The sequence below is a fragment of the Saccostrea echinata genome, unplaced genomic scaffold (assembly GCF_033153115.1).
Source record: "Saccostrea echinata isolate AGI-Se365-2 ecotype Australia unplaced genomic scaffold, CSIRO_AGI_Sech_v1 ptg000001l, whole genome shotgun sequence".
NCBI lineage: Eukaryota > Metazoa > Mollusca > Bivalvia > Ostreida > Ostreidae > Saccostrea > Saccostrea echinata.
The window spans coordinates 49065751-49081983 of NW_026889750.1; the positions used below are offsets into that span (position 1 = coordinate 49065751).

The following is a 16233-nucleotide window of genomic DNA, read 5'->3' on the forward strand; positions in this document are numbered from 1 at the left end:
ATTATTATTATTATTATTATTATTATTATTATTATTATTATTATTATTATTATTTTTCATTTTTATTTTTCTGACCTTTTCAAATCGCGATATCTCAAAAACTACTCAATCATTTTCAGCCAAATTTTCAGGAATGATGTGTTATCTCATGCCATTTTGAAATATTGAAAAAGTTTGGAAAAAATTACTTCCGGTCAGGAATTATTACGATTTTTCACTTTTTCCACTAAAAATCTAGTCCGTGAATGTTCTCAGAAACTGTTAAAGGTAGGAGTCTGAAACTTTCAGGTATGATAGAATGTCGTTTCTAGATGTGTGATCGAAACATTTCGTGTGTCGTCGCCACTTCCGGTCGTCACAGGAAGTGATTTAAAAAAGGCAATTTTTTGAACTTTTTTGTTTTTCATTATTTTTCTATGATATTTACAGGTTTAACAGAGAGTCTTACCAGAATGCTAATTATGTAATTTATTAAAAAATTGATTAACCCAGACTCTAAATATTTATCATTTTTCAATTTTAAGCGATGGTCTTCGATAGCGTAATGGTAAGTGCGTTGAATTTTCACGCAGGCGACCAGGATTCAATCCCCAGGATGTCCGAGTGTTTACTCACTTTTCGGGGGCCCAAAATATAATTTTTTTCTTAAATGGGGGGGGGGGGGGCTATGTCCTTCGACATCAGAGCAGCGGTGTTTGACGTCACATTAACGGCGTGTCTTTTTAGTCCTTCATAAAGTGTTTGCAGTTGACATTTGCACTAATGCATACATGTATATGCAGTTGTGATATATATATAAATGAGGTACACATGTATATGTAGCTAGGTACATATGCAATTGTATCACAAATTGAAGACTTGCCAACTTGTTTTTTGTAGAATTTATTATTTTCTCATGATGATTATTAATAGAATTACATAAAGCAATTTCAAATGAGAAAAAGAACTTAATGACATTTAGTTTAGAGCAAGATCCATCATAATTAAGAGCTCAAAGCGGCTAAGCATAAAAGGTAATGTCAATTAATGATAAACAGTGTATTTACAAAATAAAACTACTCGAACATTATGTGAAAAAAATATGCTTTCACGAAATACATCAGTGAATTGTCAATCAGTTTCTTATGTGTGAGTGGTGCTGACTCGGAGAGACAGAAGAGCATATGCGATAATAAGGTGTCAGTCGTCCGTCCGTCTGTCTGTCTCTAAACGATTTTTCAAAATGCTACTCCTCCTACAGTTTTCGTCTGATTTAAATATAACTTGGCACAAAGTAGACTACACTAAGATACATAATTCTGTCTAACGGTTTTTGATTTCGATGAACGGTGTCGTCATGGTGACGAAAAATAGAAATTTCTGTGATATACTTCCAAAACACTACTCCTACAGTTTTACTCTGATTTTGGTATAACTTGGCACACAAGTAGACTACACTAAGAAACATAATTCTATTTATCGGTTTTCGATTTTCATGAACGATGTTGCCATGGTTACTAAAAATAGAAATTTCTGTGAAATACTTTCAAACGCTACTCCTCCTACAGTTTTGGTCTGATTTCAGTTAAACTTGGCAAATATGTACACTACACAAAGAGACATAATTCTGCTTATCGGTTCTTGATTTCAATGAACGGTTTTGCTATATGGTTACTAAAAATAAATTTTCACAATATAAACGTTTAATCATATTTTATGTGTGAAGGTGTCAAAGGGAATGTAAAACATAACAAATATTGTTTAGTGAGAAAGCAACTTCTCTTATGACAAAGAAGGGACGGAAGACCTTCTTGTTGCCATGGCAACAAGGTTCTAGTTTTTCTTATTTTTGGTCGTCCCATTTAGTTAAACTTTGGGTGTATACATTTAGTTTTTAATAGACATTGTTTTACGCCTTTGAGTCTAGATGTATCTACAATAATTCTGGTTTTGAATCTTCGTAAAAATCTATGATTTGAATTATTACTTGGTGATGAAATTGAAAGATTTTACTATTTTTCTCATTAGCTCACCTGAGCCAAACGCTGAAAGTGAGCTTTTCTGATCGAAATTTGTCCGTCGTCGTAAACTTCTCACATTTTCATCTTCTACTCAAGAACTACTGGGCCAATTTCAACCAAACTTGCCACAAATTATCATTGGGTAAAGGGGATTCAATTTTTTTCTTCCAAGGGGAAATAATTATGAATTTGTGAAAAATTAATAGCATTTAAAAATCTTCTCGAGAATCACTGTGCTGAACTATATGAAACTATGTGGAATCATTGTGAGGTAGATTCAAATTTGTTCAAATCATGACCCACGGGGGTAGGGTGGGGCCACAATGGGCAATCAAAGTTTACATAGGAATACATAGGAAAAAGTCATATTTCTATGGAAGCATCCTCAGGTAGTGTATACATAGAATCAAGTTTGTTCAAATCATGACCCCCAAGGGTAGGGTGGGGTCACAAAGGGTGATTAAAGTTTTACATAGGAATACATAGAGAAAATCTTAAGAATTCTTCTCAAGAACAGCAAAGCCATGATTATTCATAATAATATAAAAACATCCTCAGGTAATGTATATTCAAATTTGTTTAAATCATGACCCCCAGGAGAATAGAGGGGCCATAACAGGGGATCATAGTTATAAAATAGGAATATAAAGGATAAATCAATAAAACTTTTCTTCTTAAGGATCAATGATACTCTGATAAGAGAGATAACTCTTAATTGGATGAATGTCTATTCTTCCTTTATAAATTTGTCAAGTTTAAATGCCTTTTTGTCCAATTTTGCCCCGCAAGCTATGCCAAAATTGGACGCAATTTACTTGTAAAATATTTTTATTTTGGAAAATCATAAGCGTTAGAGAAACATTTCATTTGAGTGAACAGAGGGTTAACAGCAAAGCCATTATGTGTCATATTAATTCAAAAGCATCCTTAGAAAGTGTAGATTCAAGTTTGTTCAAATCATAACACCCCCTCACTTTTATATTTAAAATTTTTCAATACTTAACCGCCTTCTGTTTTTCCTAGCCAAAGTGCTCAGGTGAGCGATGTGGCCTTGGGCCTCTTGTTTGTATTATTTCGACTTGAAATAAATACCTATAATTTTTTTAATAAATAAATAAATGAAATATAAATGATTCATCACTGCGTCACCTTGCCGAGGAGGCAGGGGTGAGCATTTCTTGATGGCTGGTTATACATGGAGTGTAATGTCAATATAGTGAAAACAACAACGAGAATTAAAGAACATTGTATCAAAGGAAGAAAGAGCGGTTTGGTTTATAAAAGAATCTGCTGGAAGCTATAACATTGAACATAATTAATAGCTGGGGGACTTCCTAAGGAATAGTCAAACTTAATACACAATGTTTTCATTTTTTTTATCTGCCCAGTATTCTTAAGATTTTTTTAGCAACCACTACTTTTTTTTTATTTCGCTAATTTATCTCCCGTTGATAAAAGGTCAGATTCCTACTTTTAGTACAAGTGAAAGCTCTTGATCTAAGGATACTCTGTCACAAATTCGACAAAAATTGACAAAGGCGTTCTTGAGATACGGCCCATATTCCAAAAAGTTGATGCACATCGCACAAGTAGCCATAGCATTAGCCTTTTGACAGCTGTTTTAGCCAGCTGATACAAGTAAATTCATATTATGTACTAATTTCTGATTGGTAAATATTTCGACTGATGGAATAGAATAATTTTTTCATTAAATTCTTTGAAATTTAAATGTAGTCTTTCAAGATTATATACATGACAATTCTTGAAAACAAATGCATTCGCATGAACAGAAATCTGATTGGCTAATATTCATACGGTAAACTGCGCCATGATTCGAAAATTGTACTTCGGCAAATATGTAAAGTTTTATCATACAAAAATATTGCCTTATTCGTATTTCAAAGCTTGTAGGGAATGGGGCACCATAAGGGAGTAGGGGAGCCATATGGGGAACATTTGTAACGGTTCCCTTGCACAATTAGTGCTAGTTTAATTTGAATTTTATTACTATGCATTAGTTTCTTGCAAAATAAAAATTTAACTAATATACATGTTAACAGGACATTTGATTTCAGGATGTCATCTGAAATTGCTCCATTAATGACACAAAATCAATAGCAACAGACTCCAACTTTTTAATAACTTGCTTGAGCTTGATTAAACATTATAGATGGAAAAAAAATTCACAAACAATCAAACATGGTCTAATTTCACAAACATAAACAACCATAGGCAGCTTCATTAAATAAAAAAAAATTCTCATTTCATTTAAGAAATTGATGAACAAATTATCTTTTAGAAAGGTTAACAATAATTTCTCTTGACCTCTTTCTATCTACTGTACATTTACATTCTTCAATCATTGTAAACTAAAGAATATCACAGTCTGGCAGAGACTTAGCACTTTACAATACCATTGTACCTCTCAGAAAAATCTCTCAAATCAATTATTTCCAGATCCATACAAGTTCATTTTAACACAATTCTAATCAGAAACAATGGGTCACATGACTACATCATACTGCCAATGTAGACTGCCATTGAAATATATAAGTTCTCAGAGGTAGTCATAGACTCCTAAAATGACTGCATCAGCTGACTTCAAGGGCAGCTAACTCTTTAAGAAGAGAATCCTCTGTTTTAATTTTTTCAATCTGAAAATATGAGATTTTCATTATTTACTGCATACATGTAAACAACCAAATACTTTTACCCCTTTTTCAAAAAAAGGTCCATAAATCTAAATCTGGTTGTTATTATCATAAATCTACCTTAAATTAAAGTACCTTACCTACTCAATTAAAATTAAAGTCAGAGAACATGTTCCTCAATTATATATATTTGTGATTCAAGAACTGCTCCCTTAATAAATTTCTTCACAAAAATTGGAGGTACATTAACCAGACATTTATGTAAGATTTCAGGATGGTATTTCTGTAATATACTCTGAACTTAAAGGAGCCTAGGAGGTAGCATTGCTAACTGTGTTTTACTTTTGGATTTTTAAACATGTAAATATGGCCTCTGATGACAACTGTAATAATTAAAATTAGTATCAACTGCAATGTTGTAGAAAAAACACCATTCCAAAAAAAAGAACTATTTTTCATTCTAATCACAATAGCCTTTAGTGGCTGCTTTAATCTTTTGAAGAATGATGTTGGTGTAGCCTGGAAACAATACTTTTCATACTTCATTTAGTAGCCAAACAGAGCATATGTCATGGTTCAGATCTAAAACAAGTTTTATTTCTTGAAACAAGATTTGTATTTCCCACAAGGATGGAAAGTGAGAGAAAAGTTACAAAATAGTATAGAATGAAAACAGATTCCCTTTTAATCTTTTATGAACAAAGGCAAAAGTTTTCATCCTGAATCTAGATAGCATTATTTTCATTATTCTTGGTGAAGATGGCAATAAATTTATTGTAACCAATGTAATCATGGAAACGTGTGCACCTCTCATTGTCAAACACTGTGTTTGAAATCCATCTTGAAATTGGTATGAAAAAGTGTTTGTATGCTCCCAATTCAATTAATAACTCATGTTATATTAAAATCCAACAAGATTTAGTATGATATTAATTGAGTGGCTTCCAAAACAGCTACCCAAGGAAACCAAAAATAGATATTTGAATAAAACGGTCGGTCAGAGATGGAGCAAAAATGCAAATACATACAGTAGACTTTCATGTCAAGCAGTAGAGTTGACATGTAGGACTTTATGAGACTGATCTCACTGATCATTATCTTCACCTTTTACCTTACTGGGATACAAAAATAATCAAGGAACTTGTGGTTAGACCTTAAAGAAGTATTTGTCTTTCAAATTTTCAATCTCTTTCAATCCCTCATATTGTTTACAAATATTTTGCCTTACCATTTTGAATGTGGTTACTTTGAGAAGAAAAAGTTACATAAAAATCTCAAACATGGTTTTTCTCACTCAATACAGATATTACAAAATGTTGGACTTAGAATTAACAGATATATCAAACCTGATTAAGCTCCAATTGTTTTCCAGATCTTTGTTGTTCTTTTAATTTTTCTACTTGTTGAATCTTCTACAATATCAACAAAATTTCACATTTTAAAATACATTTATATACATGTAAATTTAATCTGTGTATTATTAATGCATTTATACTTTGAAATTTCCTCTTGGAATAATAAATCTGCACTTTGTAATATATTGTTCTGGCTTGATTTTTTCTTAACTTATTACCTTTAGAAAAAAATCAGACATTTTTTTTTTTTACCTTTTTGAGATTCCTGATTCTCTTGTCCTTTTCTCTATCCCCCGAGGACGTGAAATCAGCAGGCTGTGACACACTGGAGGAAGCTGATGGCGAGGACTCTGGTCTGACCTGTGTTTATACAGAATAAGGAATTTGATAATCAGAAGAACTTTTCAGGAAACATATTAAACAAGATGACCCTAGGCCTTGGTGGTCACCTCTGATGCACTGCTTTCTCAGGCTGTGATCAACAAAGCCCTGTCTGTGACTGGAACTCTAGAATCACGCAACAAGCATTGGATTTTTGAAAATTTTCTTTACTCCTGAGCATTTAGGAAACAAACATCATGCCATTGATAATGATAATAAATGTTCTGCCAATTTGTAAAATTTTTCACATGTAATTTCAATTTTGTTCCCCTGATGATTACATTGGAGTCAAGGTTTGATATAAAAAAAAAAAATATAGGAAATTCTTTTTTTGAATCTTCCCCTAGGTAACAAATCCATATTGAGTCAAACTGATATGCAAAAAGTCCCTATCAAGAGTATATTAAATTTTGTTTAATTACAAACCCAGGGCTAGGGTGTGGTCACAACTATGATAGCTTTAATTAGGATAATTAGGACAATTAATTCTTAGTGTACCTGCCTATGTAGAGTACAGTAACTCTGAATGTACATGTACCTGCCTAAGTAGAGTAACTCTGAATGTACATGTACCTGTCTATATACAGTAACGCTGACTGTACATGTACCTGCCTAAGTAGAGTAACTCTGAATGTACATGTACCTGTCTACATACAGTAACGCTGACTGTTCATATACCTGCCTATGTAGAGTACAGTAACTCCCGACTGTACATGTACCTGCCTAAGTAGGGTAACTCTGAATGTAATTGCCATTTAAAGTAGAGTAACTGAAGGGGAGTAACTCTGAATTTACCTGTCCATCCTGCTGTACTTTAGCTTTCTTGGCCTAGAGCAACTCTGAATGTTCCTGTACCTGCCTTTGTACAGTAACGCTGACTGTACATGTCCCTGCCTATGTAGAGTTACTCTGAATGTACATGTTCCTGCCTATGTAGAGTTACTCTGAATGTACATGTTCCTGCCTATGTAGAGTTACTCTGAATGTACATGTTCCTGCCTATGTAGAGTAACTCTGAATGTACATGTTCCTGCCTATGTAGAGTAACTCTGAATGTACCTGTACCTGTCTTTGTAGAGTAACTCTGAATGTACCTGTACCTGCCTATGTAGAGTAACTCTGAATGTACATGTTCCTGCCTAAGTAGAGTAACTCTGAATGTACATGTACCTGCCTATGTAGAGTAACTCTGAATGTACATGTACCTGTCTTTGTAGAGTAACTCTGAATGTACATGTTCCTGCCTATGTAGAGTAACTCTGAATGTACATGTTCCTGCCTATGTAGAGTAACTCTGAATGTACATGTACCTGCCTATGTAGAGTAACTCTGGATGTACATGTACCTGCCTATGTAGAGTAACTCTGAATGTACCTGCCATTTAAAGCAGAGCAACTGAAGGGAAGTAACTCTGAATTTACCTGTCCATCCTGCTGTGCTTTAGCTTTCTTGGCCTCTCTCTTCTTTTGATTCTTTGTCAGAGGTTTGTTGGGATCTGTTGATGAGATGAGGACAATAAAATTCTGTGAACTGAATTTTACATACATGTACATATCATATATATACTGTGTATATATATCCTTTCTAAAACACATCATAATCTGGTCCAAAGAGAACTGGCTTGATTGATTTCTACCATTCTCCAGTTATACTGACTTAAATGGTTCTGACAATCTTACCTTGTGAGACTTTTTTATTTGGATCAGAAGGCGCTTCATATTCATGAAGTTTTATAGATGCAGATGTCCCTCTTGCCTGTGGGGGCCGGTAGGCTTGCACTTTTGCTGCAAAATGAAAAACTGTTAAATTCATTTGAAACAAAACACACTGTTGACTGAATTACCATGAAACACTGAATTCATTAAATAAGGCCAATATCAAGGTCTTTAATACCAATTCTGCCTCTTAATTGTGGGACATTAAAAAAATATTTTCTTTTCTGAAGTAACACCATCTATGACTTCAGTGTTATAATTTATACACTGTTTATGACGTTTGTGACTTACGTTCAGGAGGAGACTGTGCGGCGGCTGCAGTTACGCTGCCCGCTGTAACAGCAGGCATAGGATAGACACCCTCTGCTGCCGGCTGCCATACCGCTTCCCATAATTCCTTTTCCTTGTCAACCAAAACCTGCTGCAGCATTTTACCAGAACAATGCCAGACCCGGTATCTAATCAAATTAAATTACCAAAGCAGTACGAAACACGGTATCTAGCCAAATTAACTAGTGGATACAATTTTGAATGCAAGTAGTTCTTGATCATAAATCATGCTGAGCAATTTTATTCCATACACAATCGGAACACATCAAAGTTGTTTCATTTGATGGATTATCTCCTTTGCAGAATACTTTACTGTTTACAAAAAGTTAATTTTTTCAGAAACAGATTACCAGATTTTTTTTTCATTCAGTGAAGGAAATTTTGAACTTAATTACATGTACTTACCCATTAGCAACACGTAACCTTGGTGACGTGGTGGCTGTAAGAATATGTTCCCCATCAGGGCACCACTCAAAACTAGTTGTATCCGGGGACTGGGTCTGTGACATCAACTTTCTAGATCTCATATCCCAGAATTCCAGGTTCCCACGAAGATTTCCAAAGCCAGCCAAACATAGAAGTAAGTTACATAAGGAAAACATTCTCAAAATTTAAAAATTCACTGAATAGATGAACAATTAAATATGGTGTGTACATGTAAATAAGACATTGAATAAATTTCAAAGCAAATCTTGATAAAAATTTTCACTAAATCCCATTTTTGTTTATATCAGTAGATAAGGAGTCACAAGTTTTACACAAATGAGTTATGTGCATTTTTCCACACAAAATTACCTGTTGTAAGATAATTTCTTTTTTTAAAACTATTACACCATTTTCTTCATTCCATTGCATTTGTGAGTAAATTCAAATAACAAAAACAATTTATCAAAGATAAAAAGTACAAGTTCATTATCACTGATCCTCTTTTGTAGCCCCTTCCTTGCCCAAGGGCCATGATTTGAAAAAATCTGTATTTACACTTCATAAGGATGCTTTATGATTGAATGACTAATGATGGTCCTGCTATTCCATGGAAAAGCTTTTTATATAGATATTTCTCTGTAACTTTATCCTCCTACTGTAGTAGGTTCCTAGCTTCAGCGGCCTTGATTTGAGCAAACATGACTCTAAATTTCAGCAATGTTATCTTTTTTGAAAATTAGGTCAAATTTCGAGGTCAAGGTCATGGTGTTAAAAAATCAAAGTAGTGTGGTAATGTCTCATCACAGGTAATGCAAAGGTCAAAACTGAATGCCCTATCTTCTCTCTTTTAAAAGTTAGCGGAAATAATGACCAAGATTTATGACCAAAATTAAGTTTTCGTGACAGACTGTCAGATGGACAGACTTACAGATTGACAGAGGAATGCTTAATGTCCCCTTGCTTTCACGAAAGTAGGGGACACAAATTCATTGACATACCTTAAGCAGTTTTAATTTTATGGTGCCTGTCCATAAACGTTCTGATAATCCCTCGTACTTAATGATATGCACTTATTCATACAATCATTGATCAGAAAAGCTAAGGTGATACTACAAACTTTAAAAAAAAAATGAATTTATTCATGAGAGAGCAATCAAACTAGATCAAAGGATGTGGACTAGACAATAAAGGATATTATTTCCATGTGGGTTGAAGTAGGCCAAATTCCTAGGACCTGTTCCAAAGTCAAAGATAGGCTCTGCTTTCAGATTAAATAAGCTCACCTTGGCCGGCATAACTGACAGTTAAGGACAACACATTCTGACAGGGTAAAAGAAGCTTTAAATTGACAACAAATCAATATAGAACTGATAGAAGGATACATCCATAAACAACAACAAATTCTGTAGAGCGGGGGCTCCATTCAATGTGATATATTGGACCATTCTTTGCTGTAATGAAATAAAGGTATAAATAAACATTTACTTTAAACACATTTCTTTAAAAAATAACTTTTATTCATTACTATGAAATAGATTTGGAAATTTTTATCAAAATTCATACTCAGATTCTCTGAACTGATAACCTAATGTATGAGTGGAATTGTTAAAGAGATGCAAATTTAGCAATTTGTCCATAAAAAAAAATCAATATTTAATTTTAACAAGGAGTAATTTTAGCCATTTTCTGACATTTTCTGTTCACCACCAATATGGAATGAATTGTTAGTGATATTCAATTTTAGAGATCTCAAGACCCTCACTAAAATGCTATTTTTGAATCCTTGCTAAAAATTGTGCCTATATGATATTTCATTTTTAACTGACAAACAGTCAAAACTGTACATGTATTTGAATTCTTAAGTAAAAATCTACATTTTTTCCAAGTTTACAATTTCATTTAGGAATTTCAATCTGAATTAAAACAGTAACCTTACACAGATTGACAAGACTACATTCTCCATTAGTTGCCATGAAATGAAGGCCCTGGTCGCCATAGTAACTCTTATCAGACGACTCTGTGGAAGTGAGAACCAAGAGGGCAGACCCAGCTTTGTTCCACTTCATCTGAACGTCATCCGCTTTAAAGAAGCTTTTATTTGCTAGAGCTGCCTGAGGCCCCGCAAAATTTGGATATCTGTAAATTCTAACAAAAGATGGTTGGCCCTGAAATTAAACAAAGGTAGAAATAATTGGAATATTTTTTTTATTCATTTATATCTACACAGTAAAACACTTGTAGAGAATCACCAAGAACAACTGAAATGCATTATACAAGGTAAATACTAGTAGTGAATGTATATCGAGGACAAATATGATTTCTTTATAATCATCAAGTGATATGCCATATTCAGTAATTAAAATATGTATTTTGAAATTCAATAATTTTCCTAAATTCATACCTATATTTACAGATATTAACAGATATATGTATTAATATCTTATACAGTGAAGCCTTGTTATTCTGGACACCAATATTCCAGACACTTCACCTTCCAGACAAAATTTACATTTATGCCTACCAATTATAAAAGGTACATTTCAGTAATCCGGAGAGGCTTCATTAATCTGGACTATTTGCTTGGTAACACAAGCATCCAGAATAATGATGCCCTACTGTATACTGTAACCCCATATTAAAAAATCCATTCCTTGGACTTTTGAAAACTTGCCAGGGTTTTTCAAGAGAAATTTTAACCACCTTTGACCCAGGCATTTATCCTGCTATTTGGTATGGTAGACCACTCACTGGGATGTACATGTACTTACCTTTGACCCAGGGACATATCCTGCTATGTGGTATGGGGGGCCACTCACTGCGAGGGCAAAGGTTGACACTTTCTGTATGTGTAACTTTGTTTTGATGGCATCTATAAATAATGTACATAAAGAATTATATGTAAAACTCCTTAATTAAACATGAAGGCTTATACATATACATTGTTTTTAAGATATATTACCCAAATTTGTAAATTTGCAAATTTTTAAATTGAACCATCTGGCAAGACCAATTTTTTTTTTTTTTTCAAATCTCTCTGCACTTTTGACAGAAATCCAACAAAAATGTTCAGTTTTTTGCCAGCAGAATTATTGAATTTTTTTTTTTTGCTTACTATTTTCAGTACATGTTTATCATTGACATTTTACATTTCATGTAAATGAATAAAAAGAAATAAGTACATGTATGTACAATACTCAGGTTTTTTTAGCCCATTATCTTAATAATCTCCATAATGAAATTTTCCTCATCTCACAAAATTCTGCTAAAATCGTATGAAACACAGATTATATTCAAGTACTCTTAAAAGAATTCATGAATTATGAATTTGACTCTGTAAATTCAAAATATTCTTGAGAAATAAACATATAAGTAAAATACCAAATTCATTCCCTTCAAAGAAGTGAAGTTCATTGTTGACATTTCTACAGCAGATTCCTTCATCATCTGTCCACTTGGGATCCCTACATTCAAATACACATACAGTAAAACACTCTTATAGCAAAAATGCTTATAATGAATTGACGCTTACAGCGAAATGATTTTCATATCCATGGCTTTAAAATATATTGTGAACTTAACATATATAACAAATTACGCTTATAATGACGCAAAATCGTCTTTTCCCTGGCACTTCTTTGTAAGCATTTTTTACTGTATTTCCATCTATGTATTAATATTCTTTTGTTACATACTGTTGTTAATCATACCTTGTTCCACAGAAATACATGTAAATCTATACATCATTTTATAAGACTGTTTTGACGTAAAAAATTAAGATGTATATTTAAGCCTAACTTTGTGTGATTGTTTTGATATAAAAATAAAGTTCTCTTTGGAAGTACCAACTATTATTTGCCAAGTGGATGATACACAAAAATTTTGTCTTGCAAATAAATTCTGTGTTTTTCTCTTAAAAAACTCAAGTCACACCACATACAAGTAAGTCATAAGCAAATTATTATAAATTATTACATGCTTTTCCTTTGTTTCAAAGATCTGATGAATTCTTACTGTGCCTCTATTGATAAAACATTTCAAAAAATGCTTGTACTTAAACATGAACATTTGCATTTCTGTCATACAATTCAAAATAAACTATATGGTAAATTCAGCTCTCTCTCTCTCCCTCTCTCTCTCTCTCTCTATATATATATAATACAGCTAAACTTCGAAATCTCGAACACGGATATCTCGAATACCCCGGATATGTCGAAGCTAGGCCGCGGTCCCGACGAAATTTGCTATATAAATGATTAAAATAAACCTCTCTATGTCGAACACGGTAATGTCGAATACCCCGGTTATCTCGAAGTAAAATTGTGTACTCATTCATTAAAATCACATGCGTTATCTCGAAGTCAGGATAATTTTCCGCACTGATGATCAAGTCCGTTCGGTAAACTGGACGCTCTATTGATAACACCCACCTGTCTGTCACGCACGGATTACCTGTGTTCCTGTGATCAACAAATAATAGCGCGATAATTATACGAAGTGTATGTATGGCTTACCCTGATTTTAATTATGCAAGCCAAGGTTGTGTATATTGGTCTAATGCATACGCGTGGATGACACGTTGTTTTGTGGCTTGGGTACGTTTATCTTGATAATCGCTATTTAATGCTATGTGAAATATGCGCGCATACATAGTTTATCCATATGAAAGTGAAAATCATAAACATCGAAGTAAAACAAAATTCTGTAATTTAATTAATGCAATTAGAATTTATTTTTCCTACATGAGCGTGCAGAATTTACAATCGTCCATACACACCATCATGTGAGCGTGTGTCGCAGTAAAAACTTGTGCTATAGTGTCCTGTGATTCAGTGTTGTTCTGTTGTTAGACAAAAGTGCATGATTTTTCTTTTGCTTTTGATTTAATTATGGTAAAATAATTTTCTTTTAACTGATTTTACATGTATGAACATGTTTTTCTTATAAAAAGAAAATGTATATATTTCGTTTCCGTTATTCTGACAGCGACCGGTTTTAAAGTTACAATGAGTAGACGATATCCGGTTATGTATACATGGGAAATGATGCTAGCGGTTGACATGCCGCGTTGGTAGAAAGATCATACTTCTCTGCATATTATACAAAGTTTTTTTTTATTTTGTAAATTATAAAGAGGATGCAAAAATCTTTTTATTGTTAAATACATGTACATGTTTATTAAAGAAATCGTATACAGAATTTCAAACGAGAAGGAATTTGACATGTTTTTACTATTAAGTACATGTTCACTGCACTAAGTTTATATGAAGTTCATTTGAATTATAACCCTCGATATGTCGAACCCCCGGATATCTCGAAGTTCATCAACGGTCCCGTCAACTTCGAGATAACGAAGTTTAACTGTGTATATATATATATATATATATATATACAGTTGCTCTGTTTCTTCTGAATCAGACTTTTGATAAGGTCCCCTGTCTGTGCATTTTACATGTGTTTAATTTTTTTTAAATGACAATCTAATGTATATATACCAGTTGCTCTGTTTAATGTTGTTTTTAAGACAATGTATTGTATATATACCAGTTGCTTTGTTTCTTCTGCATCAGACTTTTGATAAGGTCCCCTGTCTGTGCATTATACAGGTGGAGATTGGGGTTCCCCTGGTTCGTTTCTTTGTTCACTGAAATCAGATTAATAAAGTAATTTTCCAGTGTTTTGCTTTAGTTCATTTCTTCTTTCTTTTTCTCACTGTCACATATTTCAGAGGAATACTTACAGGAAGTGTCAGTGACAATTCAAAATAAATTGTTACATAAAATTATTTCAATCTAAATATATATTGAGCAAACATAGAAGAAGTGGATTAGTTCAATGAAAGTCAGAATTGTTTTGTAGTTATACTTATAAAATATTCTTTGATAGAACCTGTAGATTCGTATATTTACCAGTGTAGTTCTCCCATAGCGCAAGTATCATTCCTTTGGGAGAGAATTTCAGACAATTGACTTTTGCTTTATCAATCTGTGCTAACTGTTTGAAATCAGATGTTCTCAGTACTAATGTTCTACAAACAAAGCATGTTAGGTGTGATGAAACATTGATGATTAAGATTTCTAATGCTGTTTTTAAATCCAAGGAACATAAAAATAAAATCTCTTCTTTTTTTTTTACTCTGCTTTAAGAATATTAACAAAGCTAAATATTGTGAATGCATAAAAAATGATTTTTTATTGCAATTAATTATTTTATTCAAGTCTGGATTAGAATTGAGATGCTCTTTATTCCACAATTGTCACTGACTTCTCTCCATTACACCAGCTCATTAGAGAACCATCAGGACTGAATGCAAGCACTTTGCACCATTTACTCTTATCTCTGAAAAAGTAAATATTCATGTCATTTTAATTTCTTTCCAAAATTTTGACTCGTACTTCTTTTTATGCATTTACTTCATCTATCAATATTGTGTAGCATAATTTTTCAAACACATGTATAAAATGAAACCGTAAAGACTCACTCTGGAAAATTGGGTCTAGATCCAAGGTTTGGTGGACCATTTACCATCCATATGCCATCAGAACCTCTCACTGGATGTTAAAATATACATCTTAAATTTTAAACAGGTGATGAGACTACTACTAAAATATCAAGTTTATGACTTTCACTGCATCATTTAACTGTTAAAATCTTGTTTAATTATTCATGTCGTTTTTTTTTTTTTTTTTTTTTTTTTTGCTGTTTGTCATTTGACTTGTTGTCTTGTCTGTAAGCCAACATCATGATGCTAATAAATTGAATTACATAATTTTTTTCATCAGCAAACATTTCTTTTTTCTTAGTGTTATTTTAAAGTACTCTGTTATTAGTAACACTAAATAGTCAGCTGAGCAGTAGTGATTTAGACTTTGTAACTCATGCATGGCACTGGAAGTTCCTTTTTTAGACATGCACATACTCAATTAGTTAATATTTACAAGATGAACTTCCAGTGCCAGTGGTGTAACTGAAACAGGACTTTGTAACAACAGGTGTTTACTAATACTTGATCCATTTATTTACTTTTTTGTTTCTTTCGTCCATATTTCTTAAGAAATAGATTTTGTCTCAAGCATTATATGGATAAATTATAATTTTCTGCTGCTATTTAAACAGAAAATATATTTTTTGGCAACTCACATGCTATGGGAGGCGCCATTTTTTTCTTTCGGGTTCCTTTAATCTGCTAATGAAGTCAGAGAAATTCCGAAAATCTGTTATGACCTCTCACTGACACGTTTTACCGGGTCACATTGCTTATAGTCCATATATTCTTACACTATTTTTTTTAACCCATAGTTGTTTGCTAGAAATATATGCAGTAAAATATTTCATAAGGTTTTGACATTGTATGTAATTATTCTTATTTCATTAGTCT

The 16233-nt window shown here is 32.9% G+C and overlaps 1 protein-coding gene across 1 annotated transcript; it reads right to left on the reverse strand.

Moving 5' to 3' along the window:
- Nucleotides 1-4119: 4119 nt before the first annotated feature.
- LOC133193577 (eukaryotic translation initiation factor 2A-like) lies at nt 4120-16031 on the reverse strand. The gene is made up of 17 exons (XM_061329541.1): nt 15996-16031; nt 15337-15406; nt 15120-15194; nt 14765-14883; nt 14400-14499; nt 12237-12319; nt 11627-11727; nt 10795-11023; nt 10241-10309; nt 10054-10155; nt 8838-9012; nt 8394-8560; nt 8067-8171; nt 7809-7882; nt 6259-6366; nt 5998-6063; nt 4120-4654 (listed from the first exon to the last, which is right to left on the reverse strand). The coding sequence occupies exons 1-17, from the start codon at nt 16012-16014 to the stop codon at nt 4592-4594; spliced, it is 1725 nt and encodes a 574-aa protein (XP_061185525.1). The 5' UTR covers nt 16015-16031; the 3' UTR covers nt 4120-4591.
- Between the last annotated feature and the right edge of the window lie 202 nt (nt 16032-16233).